The 26,129-nt window shown below is 40.6% G+C and overlaps 2 protein-coding genes across 2 annotated transcripts; both read right to left on the bottom strand.

Moving 5' to 3' along the window:
• Positions 1–1,188: 1,188 nt before the first annotated feature.
• LOC131220201 (cysteine-rich repeat secretory protein 38-like) lies at positions 1,189–1,692 on the bottom strand. Its single transcript, XM_058215163.1, has one exon. It carries the CDS (start codon positions 1,690–1,692, stop codon positions 1,189–1,191), a length of 504 nt encoding a protein of 167 aa, XP_058071146.1.
• Positions 1,693–8,377: 6,685 nt separating this feature from the next.
• LOC131221580 (cysteine-rich receptor-like protein kinase 15) lies at positions 8,378–23,899 on the bottom strand. The gene is made up of 7 exons (XM_058216863.1): positions 23,007–23,899; positions 11,594–11,713; positions 11,080–11,273; positions 10,475–10,685; positions 9,409–9,646; positions 8,982–9,132; positions 8,378–8,907 (listed from the first exon to the last, which is right to left on the bottom strand). The coding sequence occupies exons 1-7, from the start codon at positions 23,791–23,793 to the stop codon at positions 8,599–8,601; spliced, it is 2,010 nt and encodes a 669-aa protein (XP_058072846.1). The 5' UTR covers positions 23,794–23,899; the 3' UTR covers positions 8,378–8,598.
• Between the last annotated feature and the right edge of the window lie 2,230 nt (positions 23,900–26,129).

Genomic DNA, 26,129 nt, shown 5'->3' with positions numbered 1-26,129 from the left:
TTTTGATAGTACTGATGCCCTGCACAAGGATGGCAGGTACCACAATTTTTTATTATTTATCTATTTTATTTTTTTAAGGCAAAATTCATTGATGAAGAAGTAGTTACATTCGGGCTTCATCGGAAAAAAAAAAGGACCTGGGAATCATAAGCCTCATCAAGACTAGGCTAAAGACAACCAAAAAACAAGGAGGAAAAAAAACGCCCTCAGGTACCGCAAGTTTGAATATGCAAATTGCATCATTTGTATCTTGTAGATGTAAAATGTTCACACGGAAACGTTGTACGTGAGCATTGACAGTGCTTTCCTTGTCGCCAACAAGGGTGGTGGCCAGTGTTGTAATGAACGGATTGCAAACGACCTGACTGGATGTATGGGTGTGGCCCCACCTAAATAGTGAATTTTTAACCTATGTTGTACACCCTGGATGATCATGCTCATGAGGCAGGCTATCTAGTTGACTTGGATGCTTAATTGACTTGGCGACCTGGATCTACTAATATGGTCTTGAATTTAGCTGAGACTCAAACTGGAATGAGGGTAAATGGGATCGACTCACCTGTGTTGGGAGTGACAAGCCCTAAACCGTAAATTCTAGTTGTTCTAAATTCTCAAAAGTGAGATTAATGAAATTTTGTTTTTCTCATTCTTTGGGTATTGACCCCACTTGAAACTCACCTACTTCCATTTTACCTTTCCATGAGCGAGCGGGTAGTCCAATTCAACTTGGATGACTCATACAGGATTCGACCGAGTCTAAAAACCATGGTTATCCTAATGAAATGAATGGGCTGGAAATAGTCTGACTTAATGTATGGGTGTGCTCCCACCCAAAGTGTGCATTTACGGCCTAAGGCGAAACCAGATGGTTAACTCATCTGGCAGCCTTCATTGCTGAAGTCAATGGACAACCGATGACCTGAATGGATGTGGTTCGCGCCTAATGAGTGGGTTTATCATTGGTGGGCTTTCTGGTGCGCCCCATCTTCTGCACTACTGGGAAATTCCACCCAGGTGACCCGCAACGGAAATAAAGTATTGTATATGAAATAGGGGTATGAAAGAAATATTGACACGCAACGGCCGTTTTATAATCTTAACAGCTTAGAAACGATGCTTACTAGCAGTAGGGGCAGTAGTTGGAGGTGGAGGTGGAGTTAGAGCAGCTGGTGTAACGGCAGCTGAAGATTAGTAAAAGGCGTGGACCTCGAACCTCAAATTACAACTCGCACCAAGAATTCGCCCGCCTAGCTTTCCATCACAGCACACCGGCGGAATCTTAGAAATGGCATCTCGCAGGCATGCGTTGCAATCTTCATTAGTTAAATCCTGGGTGCACTGCACAAGCCTATATATTGTCTGATTGATCGTAGAATTAGCTTCTCCGATTGCAAACTTCGGAACCGAAGGATCGTACGTGGCCACAGAAGAAATATTATTCATCAAACGGTTCAGAGTCGCTTTGAACTGTTGAGGGACCGATGCATTCACCAAATTCAGCATAAAAAACTGTATGGAATTATATGCGGGATCGTATACAGATCTGAATATACGGTCTGAGTAACGCAACGTGCAGTATTCATACCATATGCCTGCAGCTGTCCTCATGTGGCACGTCAGTTTGATTTCTGGACTGGCCTGGTTGACGCAGGTGTTGCAGAGGTCAGTATTGATATCTCCGGAAGATGCCATTGACTATTTCCCCATCATCGCCCTTGGTGTCGTAGGATACTTGATGAAGCGAGCGTTGGAAGTTATAACGGAAAAAAGCTGGTTGAGGTTAGTTTCGAAGGTGCTGTTAGCAGTGTAATTAGCTCTGGTTGAGCAGATATGGTAGAGATATTGGGCATGAGAAAGGGTAGGGAAGAGTAGAAGAAGAAAGTAAGTTACATGGAGGTGGAAATCCAACGGCTTCGAGTGGAAGTTATGCATCTCTTCTTCGTTGGTTTGTATGAAGAGAAAAGAGAGTATAAAATCTGAGTGCAAGGAAACTTGTTTAAAAACGTATTTCATATGGGAGTGCGGATTGTCTGTTTCCTGCAAACAACGAGTAGCTGACTCCAACATTATTATTGTTCCACGTCATTGCATTGCCACAACAGCAGTTTTTTTTTTTTTTTTTTTTTTTTTTTTTTTTTTTTTTTAAATTATATTTCTAAAAGAAATCTAACAGAAAAGGTAACTTCTAATGACGCTTTCTATTTGAGATTTTTTTTTTTTTTTTTTTTGGATTCTTCATTTTTCTCTTAAATCTTTTTGATCTGCTTTTCAATTCCTTTCTGATTTCAATCATGGCTTCGATTAAAGCTTCGATTAGAAGATATTTTTTTGTAAAACGGTCATTTTACAATTACAAAAGGGGAATTCATAGCCCCTCTCTCTCTCTCTCTCTCTCTCTCGTGCATGCATACGGAATCAACCTAGAGTTTCGACACACTGCCCCCGATGGCTAATATCCGGGTATTGATGCCTCTTTCATCCCTTCTACCCTAGATGATTTACGGCATTTTATAGGTTTTTTTTAAAAAATTTATTTTTTATAAATTATTTCAGTAGACGACATAGATATATAATACATACATCAAAGTGAGCTCCTCGGACAGGTCTCCATAGAAGATGTGAAGCCGTACAAGTCCAAATGCAAGCAAGTGCATGGAAAAGTTTCCATCAACCAAGCACACTTAATCGTCTCCCTTCTTCAATTTCTACTACCTCTGGAATGTGTCGTAGGGCCTTCCTAAACCCACACGCATATGCAGTGAAGCTCACGTGTAAGATTCAATCCATCCATAAAAAATATGCCACTATGTTGATGCCCTAGCCCAGTAATAAGATTGAACCACTTGTCAGGTGGGCCACATTTTGCCAAAAATATACCGGCTTTAAAATAAATAAATAAAAAAATAAATAAAATAATAATAATAAAATAAAAATTAAAAAAAATAAAAACTTGACTGAAGATTTCTATCCCATCCACTTGTGTCCAATATTGGGGTTCACATGTTGAGTGGACTAAATTTATTTTTGGTAAAACAATTAAAAGAGTTCAACAAAGAGGTCTCGGTTTCGGTTGTGTATGCTATTTGTGACAAGGGTGGTCAAAGGAATCTAGTGGATGAGTTGCAAATGGTCCAAATGATGCTTGATGGCCCGTGGTTAGTGTGTGGTGATTTTATTGTAACTTTGTGGGGAGGAGCGTCCTGGTGGCAGCGATCCAACTAGGAGGGCTATGGAGGAATTCACTAAAGTTGTTAATTATGTGAGGCTAATAGATGCAGGCTTTTTGGGCTCTAAATTTACTTGGTGCAATGATAGAAAAGGCAAAAGTCTTATGTGTGCTAGGTTGACAGAATGTAGGTTAACTTGATTGGCTTTGACAATTCTCACATTTTCAAGTGTTCCCCACTGTCCCCTACACTTAACCGAGGGGGATGGTTTAGGGAACTTTCCCAAATCATTCCAGTTATGAAGAATGTGGGTGACAGATGATGAATTCCCGGAGGAAGTTAGGGCCTGGTGGGGTGAAGGTGTGGAAGGGTCTCTTATGGTGAAATTATTTCTTAGCATGAGGAACCTCAAAGTGGTTTTTTAGAATTGGAATAAGAAAACATTTGGGAATGTTTGGGCTCACCATGGGTTTGCTCCCTACAAGTGTGTCTTCCACCCTCCTCCTTGGCACTACCCGATACACGTGGTTGTAGGTGATTGTTTGTATCTTCATGGAATAGTCTCGCCTATAATAGGGGCAGGGACACCCTGTGTCTTTAAAAAAAAAAAAAAACATTTTGGAATGTGTTTCACAACAATCAACATGCAGAGGATGTGGTGACTGGGGCAGAACATGAACTTTTGGTCTCTAGGTCTAAGCATGATTGTGAGTTGGATCAAGCTAAAGCACATTTGGCTACGATGCAGCTTCAAGAGAAAATTTTCTGGATATAGAAAGCGAGAAACATGTGGAGTGAGAAGAGGGAGATCGTAACACATGTTATTATTATTATTATTTTTTTCATGAATCTCAGAAAAAGGCAGCAAAGGTCCATGGTGCAAAGAATCAAAATGGAATCCAATGATATTCTAAAACCTCATGATGCCATTGCAGCAAAGTCCATGGGGTACTTTAACCATCTCTTCACCTTGGAAGGTACTCAGATGATGGCTAATATTCTTGATTGCATTCCTAGGGTGGTGTCAAAGCAGATGAATGATGTTTTGATGAGCAAACCCCTTATTGATGAGGGAAAGAAGCAGCCTTCTCTATCATAAAGGATAGTGCACTGGGCCAGATGGTTTTTCTAGGATTTTTTTTTTTAAAAAAAAACCTGTTCTAGGACATTGTTGGTGACGATTCTTGTGAAATAGAGTGTGAATTCTTTGAGGGAGGAATCATCCCTAGATCCTTTTTATGTACTCTTATGTCTGGTACCCAATAGATCCAATCCTGAATTCTTAAGGGATTTCAGTTCTATCAGTGCCTACAATCAGTTAGATTGGAACTTCATTCTTATGCTTCTAGACAAGTTTGACTTTGCAGAGGAATGAGTAGCTACGGTAGAAAGATGCTAGAATAATAACTGGTTCTAGGTTATAGTTAATGATAGGGCTTCAGGCTTCTTTGAATCATCCAGAGAGTTGTGTTAAGGAGACCCGGTTTCTGAAAGCATCTTTACTATATTGGCAGAGGTTCTAAGTAAGGGAGTGAAAAATATCATGCTAAGGGGACAATGTCCGCCCTTTTAGTTGCCACGTGCATCCCTATGATTTCTCATCTTTTTATTTTAATTTTTAATTTTTATTTTCAGACGACACTATTACCTTCATCAATGGAAGGCAATCCTTAGTTAGGAGATTGAAGAAGTTCCTAGGCAGTTGCGACAAGGTGTTAGGCCAGAAAATAAATGAAGGTAAGAGTTGCTTCATCATGTCAAGGAAGGAATCCAGTTCGTGGGGTTCTAAGTGTAAAGAAGTTTTCAAGCTTTTAATAAAGCATCATTTACCTTTTCATATTTAGGGGTCTCAGTTTCAAGTTGAAAGATTCGTGCCTACCAGATGCTTTTCCTAATAAAAAAGGAGATGAGAACGATAGAGGTTTGGAAGGCAAAGCTTTAATCCCCGGTGGGGAGAATTACTCTAATCAAACATGTCCTGGCAAGCTATCCTATACATATCATGGCTGCCTTTGACATCCTGATTTCCGCTTGTAAAAAAAAAAATGGAAGCATTTTTCTTTGATTTCTTCTTGGGTGAGTTGAAGAATCAGAAAAACAGACCCCCCACTAATGGCGTACTGGTAGACTCACACGAGTTTCAACATTAAGGTCATGGGTTCGAGTACCCATTATGGTGTGTGTGGGTATGAGGGTATGTGCGTAAATAAATAAATAAATAAATAAAAAGGCTTGAAACTAGCTTTCCTTTTTCGGAAGGGGGGTTACAGATTGGAGGCTTGAGGAGGTTATGCTAAGCTTGTTTATTAAAATGTGTTGGAATCTGTTGTTGGAAAATTCCTTATGAGAAAGGTTCATTGGGTTGAAGTACTAGTCTAAAATTATTCGAACTTAGGGGAGCTCACGTAGTGGGGCTCAAGCATATGAAAAGAGTTAGCTAGGAATCTCCCAATGACCATCCACAACTCGACAAGGATGATTGGCTGTGGAATTATTTTTAGGACACAGAACTAGACAGGTGCTGGAATTCTAGCTGGAAAGGTAAATGTTTGCATCCTGGAGCATCTGAGTCATGCAAAAGTTGTGGATTTCTGGAGGCAAGAGGGGGTGTGGGATTTTGTTGCTGTAGAGGATGTATTGCCTACTGAGATGATTCTTCAAATCTGGAGGATAAATTTTATAATTGTGGATAGGGGAGATAGGTTGATTTGGGCCCTGGAAGCAGTAGGGAAATTTTCCATTAAAGCAGTGTGGGAGTTAGTGCTTGCTAAACGAGCAAAATTGTCTTGGTGCCATTGGGTTCAGAATAAATTCGTGCCCTGAAACTTGCAGTATTTGTTTGGAAAATCATGAACAAGGGAGTTCCAGTTGATGTAAGAGTTCGGCAGGTTGGACATCATCTTGCATCCAGATGCGTCTGTTGTGTCGACATTAGATCATGTTCCTAATGAAGCAGATTCTGCTGTCAGGACTGGTGTAGGAGGAATTTATATATCCAGGACAAACTGGTGCATCCAGGGATTTCTTGGTCAAGTACAAGGTCTGTACCTTCGTCCCAAGGCTGGTCTCGTGGGCTCATTGCTGCAAGATCAAGTGATCCTCTGTTGTCAGCAGAAGGGGGCCCGGCCAATCCTGGCTAGTCTCTACTGAATGGCTCTATGAGGAGGGGCGATCAGCAACTGGATCTTGAAATGGAGAATCAGGACAAAGGTAACGTCAGATTAGGGGTCCATGTTATTAGTCGGGATTTGCTCTCTGTTGGGATGATCACATCCATGAATGGCTGCTGCTCAAACAGGAATGGCAGGATGTTGATCTGTTGTTGAGGCATTTTGATAAATTGTCTCTGCAGGGCAGTAATCACTGGCCTGAAGAGGAGCTTCCTTCCAGAGCCGTTAGACCAGAGTCGAGGAGGAGAGTTGATATCACATCCAATGTCCAGTTGCTTCATGGTGAACTTCTGCCGTCTGATAATTTGAATTTGACCAACCACCAGGGGCTGTCAGCTCTTGGAAAATCAATTTCTTATTATGATTTTGCAGATCTATTCTGCAAAGGTAAGCTTCCATCTTAGCTTTGGGCCCATTTTAGCCGTCTTTCTTATATGCATGTTGAACCAAATCAATCCATTCAACATCATATTGAGCACTGGTGCTGTCGGGCAAGGGACTCTTCAAAATTCAAGTTGCTTCGTGGGATGGTTCCCATCTTCATTGTATGCAAACTATAGATTGGGAGAAATGCCCAGAAATTTGACGAAAGCATGGCTGAAGGAGGTTGGCCGCTGCATACAAGGATTGATAATAGTGTGTTGATTGAAAAGGTGGGCCTTCAAGCCTTTGGCCTCCGAAAAGGTGAAAGAAGGGCATGCACAATTGGAGTGATTAAGTGGGTTCAACCTGTACTGGGCTGGCTCAAATTAAATGTGGATGGTTCCTCCCTTGGCAATCCTTGTGAGGGGAGAGGGTCTGTGTTTGAAGAGACCACTTAGGTAAGGTCTTATTTACTTTCCACCATGCTTATGGGTCGGTATCCAACACAGTGGCAGAGGCTTAGTATTGCTGGATGGGTTGAAGATTTGTATTAATTAGGTCTGACTAATGTTATGGCAGAATCAGACTCTATAAACATTGCGGTGGCCTTTGGCAACCTGCTTGCTACCATTCCTTGGAAAATTTGGTATAGGGTAGGCAAAATCACTCATCAGTGCTTGAATCTGAATCACAAAATGTCTCATACTCCAAAAGAAGGCAATGTAGTAGCAGATGGCCTGGGTAGGCTAGGGACTAATGGGAGTGAAGACAGATTGTTTACAGGGAAAACAAAACTTCCGTGTGAAATCCGGGGCCTGGTTTCTTTGGATAATTCGGGGCTAGGGATGATAAGGAAGAACGGTTTCTCTAAACCTGGGCCAGGGTATCAGATAAGACTGTTTGGTTGCCTGGTCTGTTTGAGTCCTTTGCTGTTTGGGTCTGACTAGTTGGGACATTTTTTTTTTTTTTTTTTGGGGCCTTGTATTTAGTTTGTATAGTGCTATTATTGGTTATTTTGGAGGCAAGGCCCAATCCTTTTTTGTGGGTGCCTACTCTGTGTATGTAGCCTTTCTTATCAGCAAAGTTACAGGTGATGTGCTCCCACCTTTCTCCAACAACAATAACAACAAAAAAGATAGGCCATGATATATGATATGGAATTTTGACAAATCAACGAGGTTATAGGTGGTGTGATCCCACCTTTCTAAAAAATTAATAATAATAATAATAATGAGAGAGATGTTGCCTATTAGGAAACACTGTGCATTTCATTCACGCATATAAACACCACTGCCTCAACATGAACTACTTAGATCTTGCATATGAGGAGTTACATCATGTTGAAATTTACACAACAAGACTATGAAGATGAATGTCTTGGCATCAAAGGGGATAATGGGTGGTGGCCTAGAGAAGTATGTAAAGAGGAGAAACAAAAACTTACTTTGCATTCCATGGAAGAGTGAACATGTATGTACTTGTGTTTATTGATGGGTTAACCCCTATATAGGATGCTATCCAAACTCAAGACAAACTAGGATATGACAACACATTAAGCAGCTCATGTTCTAACTAAAATATGTAGACCTGATGTCCAAGTCAGCTAATTACTCGCTAACCAGATACTAGCCAAACTAAACATGGAAGCAAACGAGACTAAACGGACCTGGAAAATGATTCTCAACAAATAGGATGTTGAAATATATATTAAAACTTCAATTAACATAATCCCCAAATGTTTCAAGTCCATCAAGCATCTATGTATCGATAAAAGATGGGAACTTACATGGAGAAGGCATCATTACAAATATACATGGTAAGCCAAGGTTGAACCATGGCCCGCAGAGATCACATCCCAACCCAATAGAGCATGACTCTGACTGATCAGATAGGCCCACTCATCTGGGTTGGAAAGTAGAGATAGTTACCTCATTCATAGAGCCCATTTTGGCACTTCCTGAAGATTGATCTGATTCAATGACCACTCTTGAGACAAAAAATCCTGGTTGTGTAGGTTGTGGAAGATCCATAGATTCGCTTCCAAGCATGAGAACGACCAAGGACATGGTCGGCCTATCTGCCGCATCTTGTTGAACACATAGTAGCCCAATGTGGATCCATCTCAACACTTCACTTGTCTTACATGTCTGGGCTAACAAAGGATCAATCAACTTCATAGTTCTTCCATCACACCATAATTCCCATGCCTGTAATATCACATTTCATGTAAGAATATGAGACTAAGAAGGGGTGTTTTAATTCGAGTTACTGAGAAACATACATAAGTCAGGAGGCTCTGAGCATGGTTAGGAAGATGGTGACCATTGTTCCTTTTTCCGCTTACAATCTCTAGCAGTAAAACTCCAAAGCTGTAGACATCAGATTTCACCGAAAATCGCCCTCCCATTGCATACTCTGGTGCCATGTAGCCACTGTTGGCAATGACCATGGTGGAAGATGCATTAGAAACACTATGTCTAAAAAAATGAGAAATTCCTAAGGACTGTGGGCTGGCAGACATGCAATATCATCAGGTGGTTCCAATGTCTAAATGTCCTGTCCAAGAAATCAGAACCAGTCCAATGATTTGGTGTGTGATCAACATTATTAATTAACGATTTCATTAGTAATCAGGGAATGACGAGTCTGATTATGAGAAGGAAAGTGTGATATGTATTGCCAAAGTAGAACATTGCATGCCTACTTACTATGTTCCGACAACTCTGTTGGTATTGACCTGACTTTGATTTCCTCCCAAAAAGCGTGCCATTCCAAAGTCAGAAATCTTTGGGTTCATCTCATGGTCCAACAAAACATTGCTAGCTTTTAAATCCCTGTGAATGATTCTGAGTCTTGAGTCTTCGTGGAGATAAACAAGGCCCTTTGCAATTCCACCTATAATATTATGACACCTTTCCCAGCCTAATTGAGCTCGCTTGATTGGATCTGAAGATAACATGCATATTGAGTTGGATCATATTCTACTCATTGATTTTAATCAAACTATGTGATATACTATTACATAATGCTTGTGGGAGTTTTGTGCTCTCAAGCCCAAATAAAATATTAGGGTTGCCCAAGTTGGCAGTTCATTCGAACTTCTGCCGTAACTTTTATCATGAATGTTGATAGTAACAGGATATGTGTAGCTGATCGTAATTAGTTGGGATAAGGCTTATATGATGATGAATTGGATCATGGTTAGGTTGGTTAGAACTCATATTCAATTAAATTTACACTGCATATCATAAGGTGTGTTCGATTGCACTAAATATCATGATATTTCATGATTGTTGTAACTAACACAATTGGTAGGGTTAAGGAAATTTCACAACAGGGTTGGAGTTAATTTATTTATTTAAAGGCCAATGATCCATTGTAGGCCGGGCTACGTGATTGTCCACCCCCCCCCCCCAAAAAAAAAAAAAAAAAAGTTTGGGGTATATATACTATTTAGTTCTATTTACAGTAGAAATGGAGATTGGCCGGTGCAACTAATTTAGATGATCTTAACCACTTACCTATGTTTTCCTTTTGACATTATGATCCAATAGTATATTTGTTTGTTAATTGGCTGTTATGGTGACTGAGCTTCTAAAGAGTAGTCATATTGGGCTGACAATTTGGGTCCCATTTCACATGTTACCAGCTTTGCCGTTTAGGTCTTATAGTGCTTGTGTGCACCTACAACCACATAGCCATGCATACATGTAACTTACACGTGTGTTTGTGTGGTGAAATTCAAAATTCGAAGAAGAAAGAAAGGATTCATACTAAAGAGGAAGACATCCAAGCTAGCGTTTGGCATGTATTCATAGATGAGCAGTTTCTCTCCTTTCTGTATACAGCAATACAAGAGCCTCACAAGGTTCCTATGTTGGAGTTTGGCAATCAATGTGACTTCATTCTTGAATTCCTTCGGACCTTGCCCTGAACTTCTTGAAAGCCTTTTAACTGCAATTTCCTTCCCATTAGATAGCATTCCCTGAAATGATTTTCCATGCAATGGTCAATTAGAAAATTCATGTAGCCTATTCAGTTTAGGACTTATTCAACTACTCCAAGAAAAGATGTGTTTGGATGCCAGAGCAAATCGAACTTCAAACATTCAGTTGATTCGAGATGACCTCACCAAATTAATGAGTTTTCTCAGTAATTGTAATGAGGATGTAGCCATTATATTGCAATTACATAGATGTTAGTACAACCTAGAGTCTGCGTCCTTGTTATGCTCAACAAATTAAGGCTGTGTTGGTTGCACTCATGATATTTGGTGCAATCAAACGCAGCCTAAAACTTTCCTCATTCCATTTTCATAGAATAAAAATGTCTAATTGGTTGGATTGTGAATCCAAATACATTCATACAAGTGCCTTTACCTTATATACAGGGCCAAATCCACCTTCTCCGAGCTTATTTTCATCAGAGAAGTTGTTCGTAGCAGCTTGTATTGTAACCAAGTCAATCAACGGCAGATCTTGGATTTCCTCACCATTCATGCTTGAGTCCATGAGTTCCAAGCCAACCGGAGGCCCTGAATAATTTAATAGTGCATGGTGCCGCTTCTCTTTCACTGATTTAGAAATGAGAAAACATGAAATTAGTCATTGGCATTTCTGTTTCAGCCTAAAATTTAGACCCTGCCCTCGTCTAGGGCCTGAACTTCGGATCATTTGTGGAAAATGGAAGATGTACATTCCTAGATTCATGCTGAAGCCAGGACTTGGAAAATATCTTCAGGTCTAGGCATGACATACTTATTATTTCTTTTTCTGGCATAAAAAGCAGTTCAAAGCCCAATCCACAGGCCTAAAAATAAAATCCAACCCCGGACCATGGTGGGCTTCACCCAAGAGCCCAATGGTCTAGCCCAGCCGTTTTTTTTTTCCCAACCTTTTGGCGACCTCTTCCTTCGCCGTCGGTAGCAGTAAACATAACAACTGAATAGAGCCAACACCAGAACCGATGCTACACTAGTGAAGATTATAATCTTTGATTGGTTCCCTCCATGCCCTGTCAGAAAAGCAAAACATTTCTGATTTCAATTGCAATACACATTGTTAGGTCAGTGTTTCGATGTACATTGTGGACATAGGAAAAAAAAAAGATAAGTTCCAACTTACAGGATAAGGTGATTGATTGCCTTCTTAAGACCAGAAAAAGGTGGTTTTTTGTATTTTTTTGTATTTATTTATTTTTAATTTCTGATATTTTAATCTTGTTTAATTTAGTTTGAGAAATGCTCCAATGCTCCAAGACTAAGTTAATAGCGTTCCTAGTTGCATCTGTCACTTGGACAGTCCAATTGATCGACAAAGTCCATAATTCATTTTATGAGCTACAATGCAAGAAATAACACTGATTGGATTATTAGGAAAAAAAAAAAAAACAACACTGATTGGATTATCAAATCCATCTTTGATTTTGTCCTTGTTTTTGTTGCCATCTTTTGCTGAGCCGTTGATGGGATAGTTAGGATTATTTGAACATTTTGACACTTGAGAAAAATAAGCAATCTATAATGGTTGGGCTGCAAAGATAAGGCTAATGATGGTGTAAAGGATTTGTGTAATCGACCCCAATTACTTTAGGATTGGACCTATTTTTGTGTAAATGATTTGGACTGTCCAAATTTAGGGATAATTATCAGATAGGTATGATTATTAGTCAGATTAATGCGATAGGACCTGTATGGTAGCCCATAGAACCTGTGTTGGACTTAATGTACAGTCTAGATCAAGCGATAGGATAGTGTCCAAATGAAACTAGGAGCATTACAACATATAGTGCTCCAGGAGAATTCGAGTATTTCTCATTTATTTATTTATTTTTTTGTCTCATTTATTTATTTATTTATTTATTTATTCTTATTTCCCTAAATACATGGAGTTCTAAATGTTGAAGCCATTAATTTCTTTGTAAACCATGGTGCTGAGGTGTGGAGTTTTTTTTTTTCACACGCACCCGACACACACACACACCACGCATGCCGTAGTGGAATTTCACCACCCATGGGTCTCGAACCCAAGACCTCGAGTTGAAACTCCTCAGAGTCTACCACTGAGGCAAGGACCTCGTGTGGAGGTGTGAAGTTGACTATTGTGGGACCATGTGAAACGATAAAATAAGCATAATTTTTGGGAAAATACTCTAATTCTCTTGGACCATCATAAGTTACAATGCACCTAGTTTTATTGGGACACTTTTTTTTTTTTAATTCGAAATAACTTGATTGATAATATATATATATATATATATATATAACAAACAAAAAAAAAAATTTACAACTTTTTAAATAAGGAACTCAAACCTAGGACGGAGTTTTACACTTAGACTACAACTCAAACACCCTAAAAATATCCACTTACTGTAAATAATAAACTTTTTTTTTTTCAAAAAAGAGAACATTAAATCAATAGGAAATAGGGAACAATGTACATCTTCAGGTGGCCCAACAAGAAAAGGGGGCGGTCCACCTATCGTATTCGACCACTGTATAACAAAATCACTAAAATGGAAAACACTGGACTCAAGATCTGGAGGGGTAAGCGATGGTTCGAATCGAACCAAGACCGACCTTATTAAGAAAGACGAGACCCTTAGTTTGTCTGGGTAGAGAGTCAAAATGGTCATGACATTTTTTCACCTGAGTCTCGCTTCCCACCTTCGCCAAGCTATCTGATGGACCATTCCCTTCACGAAGAATGTGTTGGAATGTGAATGTGCCGGATATCCTCAAGTTGCTAATTCTATCTACCCAGAGTTTCCAGAACCACGGGCATCTTGACTCACTAACAAGAATGTCAATTACCAGTTTTGAGTCCGATTCTACAATTATCCTTTTGATCCCTTTAAGAAGACATAACTCTAAACCATCAAAGATTGCACGTAATTCTGCACTATTATTGGTACCGAACCCATAACCGGCGGAGAAACCGAAGATGAAGGAGCCATCTTCCTTTCTACAGATACCCCCTCCTCCTGAGAAACCTGGGTTTCCCCTAGCGGATCCATCGACATTTAGTTTCACCCATCCTGGAGTGGGATGCTTCCATTTAACCAGAATAGAATCTGACCTATTACGCCTGGGCATGGGGAAGGAGGAGATGACTCTATTAGAATAGGCATACGAAAGCTGCACCTGGAAGTTTTGGATCGTCTGGGTGGCCCACCATTTTATCCGACCTATGGACCTACGGCCATCCATTACCTTATCTTGGTAAGAAGCTTCATTTCTCGCTTTCCACAACTCCCAGAGATTCAGTAGAGGGAGAGACGATCTGATTTTTTGAGAAGCCGCTCCCAGCACAGACGCATTTCTCCACTGATTGATTTTACCGAGCACCGAAAGTTGAGGGACCGAAGAGACTCCACAAAGCCCCTTGAAATGGGCCCAGATTTAGACCGCTTGTTGACCCATTAAAAATAGGTAGTTGATTGATTCCATGTCTAGAAAAGAGTTATTTTCCTAAGGGCAACAACGGCATTTTAAGGGAAGAGCAATTCCTTTAGCTTGAACTCTACTATCCTTAGGAATGGCATTATGCAAAAGACGCCAGATGAATATAGTTACCTTTGGAGGAATTTTGTCTAACCAGATCCATTTTCCCCACATTAGCTGAGGTTGATATCCCCTAATGAGCTTCCAAGCAGACCTGAGGGTGAATTCCCCTGATGGGTCATGAGGCCAGACACGTTCCACTAGTTCTTCTGTGATGACGAATCCCCTGACGAAGATTACATCAATGATCTCTTGAGGCAGAAATTCAAAAATCCTAGATGGGAGTAACGGGCCTGACTTCCCTAGCAAATGTTTCAGTTGCAACTATTGCAGATCCTGAGGGATATTGCCTGAAACGAGATATTGCAGCGGCCCCAGACCGGTCCAATTATTTGTCCAAACGTTTGCTTCTACGCGACCCACTGTCTAATGAGAGTTATCTTGTATTGAATGTAGAAAACACCTGATTCGATTCTACATTGGGTATGAATTGTGTTGCCTGACCATTACCATCCCATTTATCAAATCACTGGAGTGTATGGACTGCATCAGTTGCACCCACGGTCCTCTGTTTTTACCGTTCTTCACATTCCACGCAAGTTTCATTCGAAGTGCATGCAGCACCTCTTTTAGATTATGGATTCCCAGCCCTCCCTCCGCTTTAGGCTTGGTCACTTTCTGCCACGCAATCCAGTCGAGTTTCTTTTTCCCTTCGGCCCATCCTAAAAAAAAACAGCAAACTTGCTGGTTAAATTGTGAATTACCTATGCTGGGACATGCATAGCTACCATAATATGAATCGGATAGCTACCTAGAACATGTCGAATCAGAGTCGCTCGACCTGCTTAAGTTATGTGTCTGGCTGCTCACCTAGAGATTTTGTTGCTGATCTTTTCCTAAAGAGCTTGAAAATCTGAGGATTTGATTCTCCCTCTAGTCAGGGGCGCCCCCAAATATCGCAAATTGCCCCTCACTTGGCCGAAACCTAGCACTGCCTTTGTATTTCTGAATTTTGCTATTATCCATTTAGCAGAACTAATAAAAACACTCTTATTGGAATTGATTTTTTAACCTATGGCCGCTTGGAAAAATCGTAGGAAGTCCCTCATTGAGGAGAGCGAAGATTTACTTGCGTTGAGGACGATCAACATGTCATCCGCATACAACAGATGTGAGAAAGAAGGGCTACCTTGAGGGAATTTGAAAGGGATGCAGCGGCCTTCTGCAAAAAGGGACTTTAAATTGACTGAAAATGCTTCTATTGCTATGATGAAGAGAGCCAGGGAGAGGGGGTCTCCTTGTCAGAGACCTCTAGAGGATTGAAAGAATCCCATAGCTTCTTCGTTGATGAGGAAGGAAAACCAATTGTTTGCCCAACAGGCTTCCAGGAGCTTCACACTCTTATCATTGAATCCAAATTTCAGTAAGGACTGTTTTAGGTAAGACCAAATTACCCTGTCATATGCCTTTTCAAGATCAATCTTAAGGATAAGATTTCCCCCTTGGTTTTCCTGTTTAGTTCTCTCATCGTTTTCTGTGCAAATGTGATGTTTTCGGCAATATACCTCCCTTGGACGAATGCTCCTTGTTCCTGCGAAATGAGTTTAAGCAAAATACAGCTGAGACGGTTAGCAAGGAGTTTTGCTAGAATTTTATACACAACATTACATAGGCTAATTGGCCTAGAATTAGAGAACTTAGATGCCGAGGGGGACTTAGGGATCATGCAGATAAGAGTGGTTTTGAAAGCTCGAGGAAAAGGTTCCCCTGAAAAGAACGCTTGAGCGACTTTGAGGACATTGTCAGCAATGATACTCCAGCAACTATTGAAAAAAGCATCTGAAAAACTGTCCGGCCCCACGGCACCATCAATAGGGATAGACTTGATAGTGGACAAGAGCTCCTCCTTCGTGGGAGGACTTAGGAGAGAGTCATTATCATGTTGATGTAGCCGACGCGGGAGGTTATGGACAAAGGCAGCTGAGAAAGATACTTCCTCCTCCTGAAACAGGCCTTGGAAAAAGTTCACCGCTGCCAACTTGATTTCATCCATGTTGGATATAGTTGTTCCATCCTCTAATGTGATGGATTGAATAGTCGATCGTCTAATCTTTTCAGTCGTCGACGCGTAGAAAAAGGCCATGTTCTTATCACCCTCCTCTAGCCAAGAGTTCCTTGCTTTTTGTTTCCAAAAAATCTCCTCCATTAACTCCAAACGTTCAAGCTTATGTTTTAAGTCTAGACTTTGATTGATGAGCTCTTCGGAGTTGTCCTCCTACATCCTGTTGTCAAGGATGTCTAGGTCCTCTTCGGCTTTTTTGATATGCTGCAAAATGTTTTTGAACTACTCTTTGTTCCAGAATTTTAGCAAATGTTTCGTCTTTCTCATTTTAAAATATATATTGGTGAAGGGATCAGCATCACAGACTCCTTCCCAAGCCTTCGAGATCACCGACTGAAACGTCTCATGAAGAGTCCACATTCTAAGGAAGCGAAAAGGTTTCGGCTTAGACAGAAATTGAGAAGACAGATGCAATTGCAAAGGAGCATGGTCTGACTTGTTTCTGGGGAGGTGTTCCACTCGGAAACAGGGAAATGTGGTGCCCACGAGCTGTTGATAAGGACTCTATCGAGTCTGACCCAAACTCGGGCATTGCCTTCTCAATTATTACACCAGGTGAAACGGTTTCCATCATAACCCGCATCCATGAGACCAGTAGATTGGCATCAGCAAATTCGGACATGGAAGAGTTGTCAGGGGGCCGGATACCCCTTCTTTCCTCACTTTGAGTCACAGCATTAAAATCTCCAGCTATTGCCCATGCTCCTTGAATAAGAGAACTTAGGGAACAAAGGTCATTCCACAAACTTCTACCTTGCATCTTACTGCACCGAGCATAAACAATTGAGAGAGTAATCGGTTGTGCAAGTGGCGTTATGGTCGCTTCAAAGGTTATCATTTGGTTAGAGATAGAAATGACGGAAATATTCAGCTGGTTCTCATAGAAAATCCAGATTTAACCTCCCATATCAAAGTTAGAGAGAGAGGAATGGAACCCAATCTTCAGTCCCGTTGCCACTCTCCTGTCGTCTCCGAGCATCGGTTCGATGATTGCCACTAACCGAGGATTGAACTTTTTCACTAGCTTCTTGAGCACACAAGTCGTGGGAGCGTTTCCTACCCCACGCGTAATCCAAATTATGGCGTTATCCATTAGTAACACATCCGGTGTTCACTGCCCGTCTCTTTAGCTTTCGGAGCCTGCTGTAGCAAATGCTAATGGTTTGGTTATCTGCTGTTATTCTGATCGATGATTTTCTGATTTTGTGCTGAGCTGTTAAGGGGAGCTTTTTTTGCGAGTGTTTCTGAACTTGTTGCTGTCTAGTTGGATCGACTTCCTCTGAAGCTGTTGATAGGGAGGCGTTATTTGGACTTACTTGGTGGAAGTAAGGAGATAAATCGACTAAGATATCACCCATATCTTCAGTCATCCTTGCACTAATTTCCTTTCGCCATCGTCTGAGCTCTTGCAACGTAATTCCCAAATCATTAGTTGGAGAATCAGACAAATCACTTGGTTCTCTCTACACTAGATACAAGGGAGAAGCCCCGTCCATTCTGGTACTGGGATGGTGGGCACTCTCATCAGGTGATTGATGGGTAGCACCAAGTTTTTGTACTTGATTGGGAGAAGGGATAACGGTCTTGTCCTTGTTGGGCGTGCACCGCGGTTGTTGCGAATCTGTCTGTAGCTGCGGCTCAGTATCAAGCATGGCATGGATATCTGTAGGAACAGGGGTTGGGGGTGGCGGATGGTCTAAACTTGTTAGGAGTAAAGCCTCTAAATTAGGCAGTCGGGAATGGTTGATATCAGAAGCTTCTTCAATGGCAAGGGGTGTAATTATTTGTGGGGTTAGGTCTGGACTAGGAGAAATAGTTTTGACTCTACAGGTTCTACAAATGTATTGGACGGGTTGAGGTACCAACATTAGCTGAGGTTTGGAAGTGTGAGCATCTGTAGGATCAGGAAATTCCATGAGAGGGAGGGGAATTGGGGAGGAATGGATATCTTGCGAAGGGATGGCATTTGAAGAGTGCCCAAAATTTGGGGTGGATATTAGGGTGGGTGGTCGAGGGTTAGGGGGTGTAATTATAAGGGTGGAGGCTAGGGTGGATAGAACTGCTGGAGAATCTATTGAGTTCAAGGTAGGTTGGGCATTTTGACAAGCAGGTAAAGGGGATTTTGGGGAGGGCTGATGTTGGGTATGAAAGGTTTGAAGAACCCAGTCTTTGGTGGAACTGAGATGGGGAGGGTTACTTAGGTGGGGATGCAGGTGAGAGGATGAGAGTTTATGATCTTCCAGAAATCCAAAAACAGGGTAAATGACCCCTTCCATGTTCAGTTGCCTGGAGAGATGAATATTGTGCTGGCTGGAGAGTTTTATCCTAACTCTGGCAAAACTTAGGAAAATGCCATGGATAGACATAGGATCAATTTCCAGGATCTCTCCAAAGCTCTTGGCAATGTCTAATAACACATTAAGGTGCCAAGCATGCAGGGGGATTCCAATCAAATGGATCCAGGTACCTTGAAGAAGGCCAGCTGCTGCCGGAGCCCACTGCTTAACATTTTGAAGCTTCATTTGAAAATGCAGATCGTGGTCGGAGGCGAATAGTTCCAAGTCCTCACGAGATTGGAATTTGATAAGGAACTATGTGGGGGAGAGCCTTGAGAAATCTACCTGCAGGCTGCCAATGTCCGATTTTTGGAAGACATCTCTAAGGTGAAGAATCGAAGTTGTGTCGTCTTTAACTGTTGCCGTTAGAGCATATGATAAGGAGCATCTGAGCTGTTTCACTAGTTAATCGTCTGCCCGAAAGTTGAACCTCAGCCGCGATTGATGATCTGTGCATTTCAAATGAGATGGCTTCGGAAAGGGTAGGGTTGCTTCGGACCACATGGGAGAAGGATCTTATTTGCGAGGAGGCTAAAGGACCCAAAGGTTCAAATCGGTGAGGATGTTGATGTAGTGGTGGCCAATCGTTTTTGAGAGGAGGGTTTATATGGGACAGTTAGGGGAGCAGTTTTTGTTGAGGTTGTTCTGTTTTCCTGGAATCGATAGGATGCTGTAGTTGGGGTGATTTGCCTGTGGAGCTCTTCGCCCAGGTGACAGTAACCACTCTACCGTCAATACGTCGACTATTCAGGAAATTAATTGCATTTTGCGCTGCCTATTCGTATCAAAATCAGATGAAGGCAAATCCTTTGGCTCGGTTTAGGGCTTTGTTCCAGGGGAGGAAGACATCCACCAGTTTTCCATAGCGGCTAAAGATGCGATGCACGTCTTCTGAGGTGGTGTCGAAAGTGAGGTTGGTGGCGAAAACGGTGAAGGAGTGGCGAGATCTAGGGTTTCGTTGGGCGACCGACACCCAAGGAGATTTCAAACCTTGATCCCGCTCACGCTCTCCCATAGTAAACTTTATTGGGACACTTTAACAATCCAGTCCACTGATCTAATTTGAATTTTATTTTTTCTCAAAAAAAAAAAATGGTATTAAATGGTTAGGAATATATATTAGTGGGATGAGCTCTACATCTTGCATGAGTTTTGGTTCTTTCGAGCATTTGAGTAGTCTTTTATATCAGCTTAACATTATTCACACGTGTTGAAGTGATAAAGTCCCTTGATATACATTGACACACCACACTCTGACAGCTTAAGCTTTTAGAGTAAATGGTTGTTTGACATAGTATCAAAGCAGAAGGTCATATATTCGAATCTTGAGAGCAGCAAATATGCCTTGCTAATATATTATTCTCCCACAGGGGGTTAGGAAAATCAAGTCTGGCTCAGGGACCGAGAAATTAAGTCCGGCCTATTTATGGTGTGAGTGTCTCTCCACCTTCGTCAATATGTTCCCGTGTGGAGTTCCCACCCCGCACACCACACTCTGATAGCTTAAGCTTTTAGATGAAATGGTTGTTTGACAACATGAAATTAGTTTTTATTTTTATTTTTCTCATAATTCTTAAAAGAAATGGTACGAAATTGTTAGGGATACATGTTAGTGAGTTGACTTCTATAGATTGTATGAATTTCAACTATTTTGGGGGGTATTTTAGTGATCCTAAATTGGCCCAGCACTATTCATCTATATCTAATTTGTAATTTTACTCAAATTTTTTGAGAAAAAAATAATATTTTAGAGAGTTAGAGAGATGCATTACTGTGATGAGTTCCACATGTTGCATGAATTTTGGGCTGTCTTGGATAATTTAAATGGTCATAAAATAGCATTCTAGTATTCATCCAAATTAAATTTTTTTTTTTTTTTTTTTTTTTCAAATTTCTTATAGTGACATAATTGGTAAGTAACGTTTTTGTATTCATGTTTTTTCTTTGATATCACTTTATAGCTTTAACTTCACTTCATACTACATGGACTGGAATCATGTGGACTTATACGGCTGTGATGGTACTGTAGTAAAATGACAATATATGGGAAATGGTACTATGAGGTCAACCTCGTGGGAACTTCCCATGAGGTCCAGCTGTGTGGGCCCCACCGTGATGTGCATCGAACATCAATCCCATCAGTCTGATGCACCATTCCTTGGTGGGCCACGGGCTTAAAAATCAAGTCAATCCATGACTTGGGTGGGCCACATCACATACAATAGTGGGGAGGGTTTACTCTCCCATTAAAACATTCACAATCATTTATTGGGCCAATCGAGATGTGGTTCACAAATCCAAACCATCCATTGTGTGTGCCCCACTTGGAAGAGTGGTCAAACCAAGTTTGAGCCGCATCAAAAGCTCATGTGGGCTCCACCAAGTACTTTTATATGTTTTATGCATGTCTTCGCATTGTTTTAGATGTTATGGTCCACCTGAGTTTGGTATACAGTTGATTTTTGGCATATCCCATAACCTAAAAGGGACCCATCAAATGCACTGTGTTAATGTTACTTCCCATGAGGTTGACCTTATAGTACCATGTCTGTATATGTGTATATATATATATATATATGTATGTATATATATATATATATATGTATGTATATATATGTGTGTGTGTGTGTGTGTGTGTGTGAGAGAGAGAGAGATACCACTGACACAATATAAATAAGATAACATGAGCATGAATCTATATATATGTAGCAGAACGCTCACCTGCCAACCAGTTTGCAAGGACTACCTATGAACTTTTTTGAGAACTCATCATATCTGATGATTCTCGAAAATCTGAACGGTCCACATGAAGCAGAACCTCATGAAAACTGCTGGAACCAATTTTTACTTTGAACCAAAACTTCAGTGGGCCATAAAAATGCAAACAGTTACTTCCCTTGATTTGAATTTCTCTTTACCATGGCCCACCAGAATCTTAGATCAGGGTGAAAATTTATCCCCTAAGGTTTCATGGGATTCTGCATCTTATGGATCGTTTGGATTCAACACCCATGACATGTGTACAAAGGTACGCACGTGCATGGGTGTGTAGGAGAGCATGCCTCTATATAATATATATATATATATATATATATATATATATATATATATATATATATATATATATATATATATATATATATATATATATATACACACACACACACACATATGAATTTCTAGTTTAAGCCTCTTAAGTTATGATTATCAAACAACCTACAACATTATTCTTACCAATCAATGACTCATTACACTATTACAAACATGTTTAAAACCAAAAACTAGAAACATATTTTGAGTACTCTTATCTTTTTAATATATATATATATATATATATATATATATATATATATAAAATAAAATTTAAAAAATTATCATTATGGGCTTTAACGTTTGTTACGACCTGTAACGGAACAGATGCATGGCCCGCCTTTATCGTTATTAAATATTTTAATTCCACGTGGATTAGTTCAATTCAGTTGTCTCCTGTAATTAAGGTGAACTCACTTGGATCCCACATAAATTTACATCAGACCGAGTCAAATGACTTGATTACTTAGAAAATCGTTCCTAAGCATCACTCGGTAGTGGACCAACAAGGCTCGTTGATCAAGTGGTCTGCGATCAAACAGTTGTTATTTTCTACACGTTGCACAAATAAGTCACACATACCAGATGCACATATTCTATATCTAAGCCGTCCATCTCTTTTTCCAAATCATTTTAGAGGATGAGCCCAAAATTAACTTGATTTAAATCTCAGGTGGACTACACCATAGGAATCAGTGGTGACTAACCATTAAAAACTTCTTGTGGGACCCAAGTTTTGGAGAAGGCTGATATTTATATTTTCCTCTTCATCCAGGTCTTTGTGATCTTATCAACAGGTTGGATGGCAAATAAACATTACAAAGGGCTTATATGGATTTGGATCTTATCAATCCAAGCGAAATTCAACCTCAAGAGGACTTATCATATAGGAAGCTGAATGCTAAACCTCAGGAGGAATTATCCTATCAGGAAACTGAATACTCAACCTCAAGTCCCACTTTTGGGTGCAACTCTTGAACAGACATTTCTACACAAAATCAATCTTTTCCTCCACTAAATGAAAATCAATCCAATTGGTTTTCATTGAGTGGGCTTTTATAGATTTGGAGAAAAAGAAAAAAAAAAAAAAAAAACATTCAGGATGCAGGCAACAAAACGACCCTCGATATTCTATCCCGAACCAGGGTGTCGGCTGAAAACAACTATCTTACAGGGCGTCCAAACGAGCCCTAATGCAACTCGACTCGAACCCAAAGGGTTCGGACCAATTGTCAACATTTGCAAAATCATGCTTACCGGAGGGAGCATCAGTTGTTGACGAAGGAGGACGACGAAAGGCGGACGGTGCAGCAGCATAAAAAGGGAACACCTCATACCTCATAGCACAACTCGCCCCTAAAATAACAGCCCCGTCATTTCCGTAGCAGCACACCGGAATCTCGGAAATAGCCGCTTCTAGGCATGTGTTGCAGTCACTTCTTGATAAATCAGGGGTGCACGCCATAATCGCATATATCTTCTGAGATGCTGAAAAATTAGCTTCTCCCATCACCAACATCCGAACAGAAGGACTAAATGCGGCCTTTGAAGAAAGATTTTTCAATAGACCATTCAGTGTCTGGTTAAATCGTCGTGGGTCTGATATATTCTGCTGTCTCCGCATTAATGCTAACGAATTGATTGATGGATCATACACGGATTGGAAGTTACGGTCTGAGTAACGCAACATACAGAGATCATACCATATGACTGCTTCTCTCCTATTGGGACACTTCTGTTTGATATCTTGAGTAGCCTGGTTAACGCAGGCATTGCAGGTGTCAAAAGAAACATCCCCTCTACAAAAGAAGAGGCCGAAGACGGTGTTGGGATTTCCACCCCTCTCAGTGTAAAAGAAGGTGGAAAAATGAGCGTTGAAAGTTAGAATTGGGAGGAGGGCATTGAGATTAGTTTCGAAGGTTGTATTAGGAGTGTAATCAGCTACTGAGCAGTTAGAGTAGTAGAACTCATTGTAGAACTGCTCTGCTTGAGAGAGGGAACTGAAGAGAAAAAGAAGAAAGAAGGATAGTTGGAAAATATGCATCTCTTCTTCCTTGGTATGGAAAGGGAAGAGAATATGAAACCTCGTTCTGAAACTTGTATAAATTTCCCATGATCTCGTCTGCAGTCCTTATCACACCATAGGGCCGCACATGAAGAGATGATTTGACTAGAGCACTCCATCTTTCTTGCAGTGGATGGCCGACAATTCATAGCTGATGGTGATTGGGTGGTTGGAATCATTAATATATATAGTTGAATTTTGGACATTGAGATGAAAATTCAATACTAACATCCACCACATGAAATCAACGATTAGGATCATCCATTAAGCATAAGCCAATGCGCGTCTCATCCACAGCAATTCTATTAGCTGAGTCTGAACGACTACAAATATCCATTAAGAATGATGGCGGTTGGCTCATGTTCGCTAATTCCCATTAATTATTGTTTGGGAATGAACTATTTTCATCTCGCATCCGTGTATTTCAGAAGTAAAGGATGATTAGATAATTGTGTGTTTGGAAACGTTATCTATTCAAGGTAGGGGCCACTGGATGGATGGACCTGATTGATTCAATACTCTGCCACTCGTACTATGGGGAATTGATCTGCAATATTCGAATTCCAGTCCTACCAGCTCCACCTTATCATCTCCAATTGTCTCTTTCATTATTGCTTTACCTTATTCTGGTTCTACCGCCAAATGAATGGATGGTGTAGATATATTAAATACACTATGATGGGCCCCACAGAACTTGATATTCTTTCCATCGTTCATTCCATTACGGACTGAAGACTGCCGGGCTGTTCTGCATGCGTACATACACCAGCAAGGACGCTGGTGTGTGGTACAGCACCTAATCCTCTTCCAGCGTTATGATGAACTACATAAATTTAGGTATAGGCAACAAATTCAAAGGTTCAGATTGTCCTTTTAGAGAAAAATTTGAGCAGTGGACATTGTAAGACATAACATATCAATGTTCTAGACTGAGTAATGCTACGGCGATTAGCACTTCTATTCCTACACATGTGGGACGAACGTAATGTGTGTACGAAATCTGATCAGCCCATCAACATCATCGCAAAAGTCAACTATCCAAACCCAAGTGGACAACACCGCACAGAAAATGGGAATGGGACGCACACCATTGAAACCTTCCTAGGCCCACCAATGTTTTGGATCAGGCTAATCTTTGATTGATCCCTCCATCCAGGATGCACTTACCTTATAATGAATGGTTTGGATGTCATGTAAATGTTGCAGTGGGCCCAAGAAACGTTAATTTTAATGGTGGACATCCATTCCACTGTTTCATATCTTGCGGCCCACTGGTACTTGTATCAGCCTGATTTTTGGATTCTATGTCCTCATAAGTTGGGTGCAACTGGTGGAAATCAAACATTACAATGGGCCCCCAAACGGGAGGGGGAGGTGACATGTTTCGCTAGTGCAGGCGAATGCTTTTAACGAATCCCCCTGGCATTACTCTTCCGTACCAACGACCCGGCCACCTTCGCAAAGGGAGCAGATGTCTGTGAGCCTGGAGAGCGGAGTGGGTGAGACCCCGGCCTCACCCAAGACAGTGCGGCCCTTACCATAAGGCCCTACTTCAATGTATGTATTATGTATTCATGTAGTCTATTTTTCAAGATCATTTTTGGGCATTATTTAAAAAAATGAAATAGATCCAGTTATGAGGTGGACCATACCAAAAGAAACAGTGGTGATTGACTGTCCTACCATTAAAAACTTCTTCAGATGGACCTTAATGTTTTTGTTGTGATTAACTACCGTTGAATAAATTGAAAAGGTCCCATAAGGCTGGATGAAAGGAAAACAACAAATATCAACTTGTTCCTAAACTTTTTAAGTCATTAATCGTCGATCAATACTGTTTTCTATTGTATGGTCCATCTGATAATTGGATCTATTTTATTTTTTAGATAATCTAATAAAATAATTTGGAAAAAACGTATGGATGGCAGATACATAATGCATAGATGAAGGTGATCCTACGGTTAGGGCCATTTTATGATCTTCGAACTAAACAGTTTATTCTGATATTTGTGCAGTGTTCACAACCCCAAGTGTAGGGTTGCAGTTGAACCCACATGGACTAATCTCGTGAGTATTCTGAAAGCAACTAGAAGAAGAACTAGAAAAAGATGAAAACCTAAATCTGAAAGTATAGAGAGTAATTGTGAGAGATTTAATGAAAAACTTGAGAAATTCAAAGGTAGGAAACTAGGGTTTCCAATGATCCACTTGTAGAGATAAGGGAGCCCTCTTACCTTTTTTTTTTTCAAAAGATCATTCCATTGCAGTGAGGAAAGTCATACAAATATGAAGGGGAGCTCAGGAACAACAAAAAG

The sequence above is a fragment of the Magnolia sinica genome, chromosome 12 (genome assembly GCF_029962835.1).
Source record: "Magnolia sinica isolate HGM2019 chromosome 12, MsV1, whole genome shotgun sequence".
Taxonomy (NCBI): Eukaryota; Viridiplantae; Streptophyta; class Magnoliopsida; order Magnoliales; family Magnoliaceae; genus Magnolia; species Magnolia sinica.
Note: the sequence above shows the minus strand (reverse complement) of the source record. Positions and strands in the feature narration are given on the sequence as shown.

Excerpts from the sequence above, each read along its gene's own strand:
- LOC131220201 (XM_058215163.1), bottom strand. The coding sequence starts at position 1,692 with ATGGCATCTTCCGGAGATATCAATACTGACCTCTGCAACACCTGCGTC.
- LOC131221580 (XM_058216863.1), bottom strand. The coding sequence starts at position 23,793 with ATGCATATTTTCCAACTATCCTTCTTTCTTCTTTTTCTCTTCAGTTCC. Across the intron at positions 11,714-23,006 it reads AACAACTGATGCTCCCTCCG|GGCATGGAGGGAACCAATCA; the intron begins GTAAGCATGATT and ends CTTTTCTGACAG. Across the intron at positions 10,686-11,079 it reads GATTTGGCCCTGTATATAAG|GGAATGCTATCTAATGGGAA; the intron begins GTAAAGGCACTT and ends AAATCATTTCAG.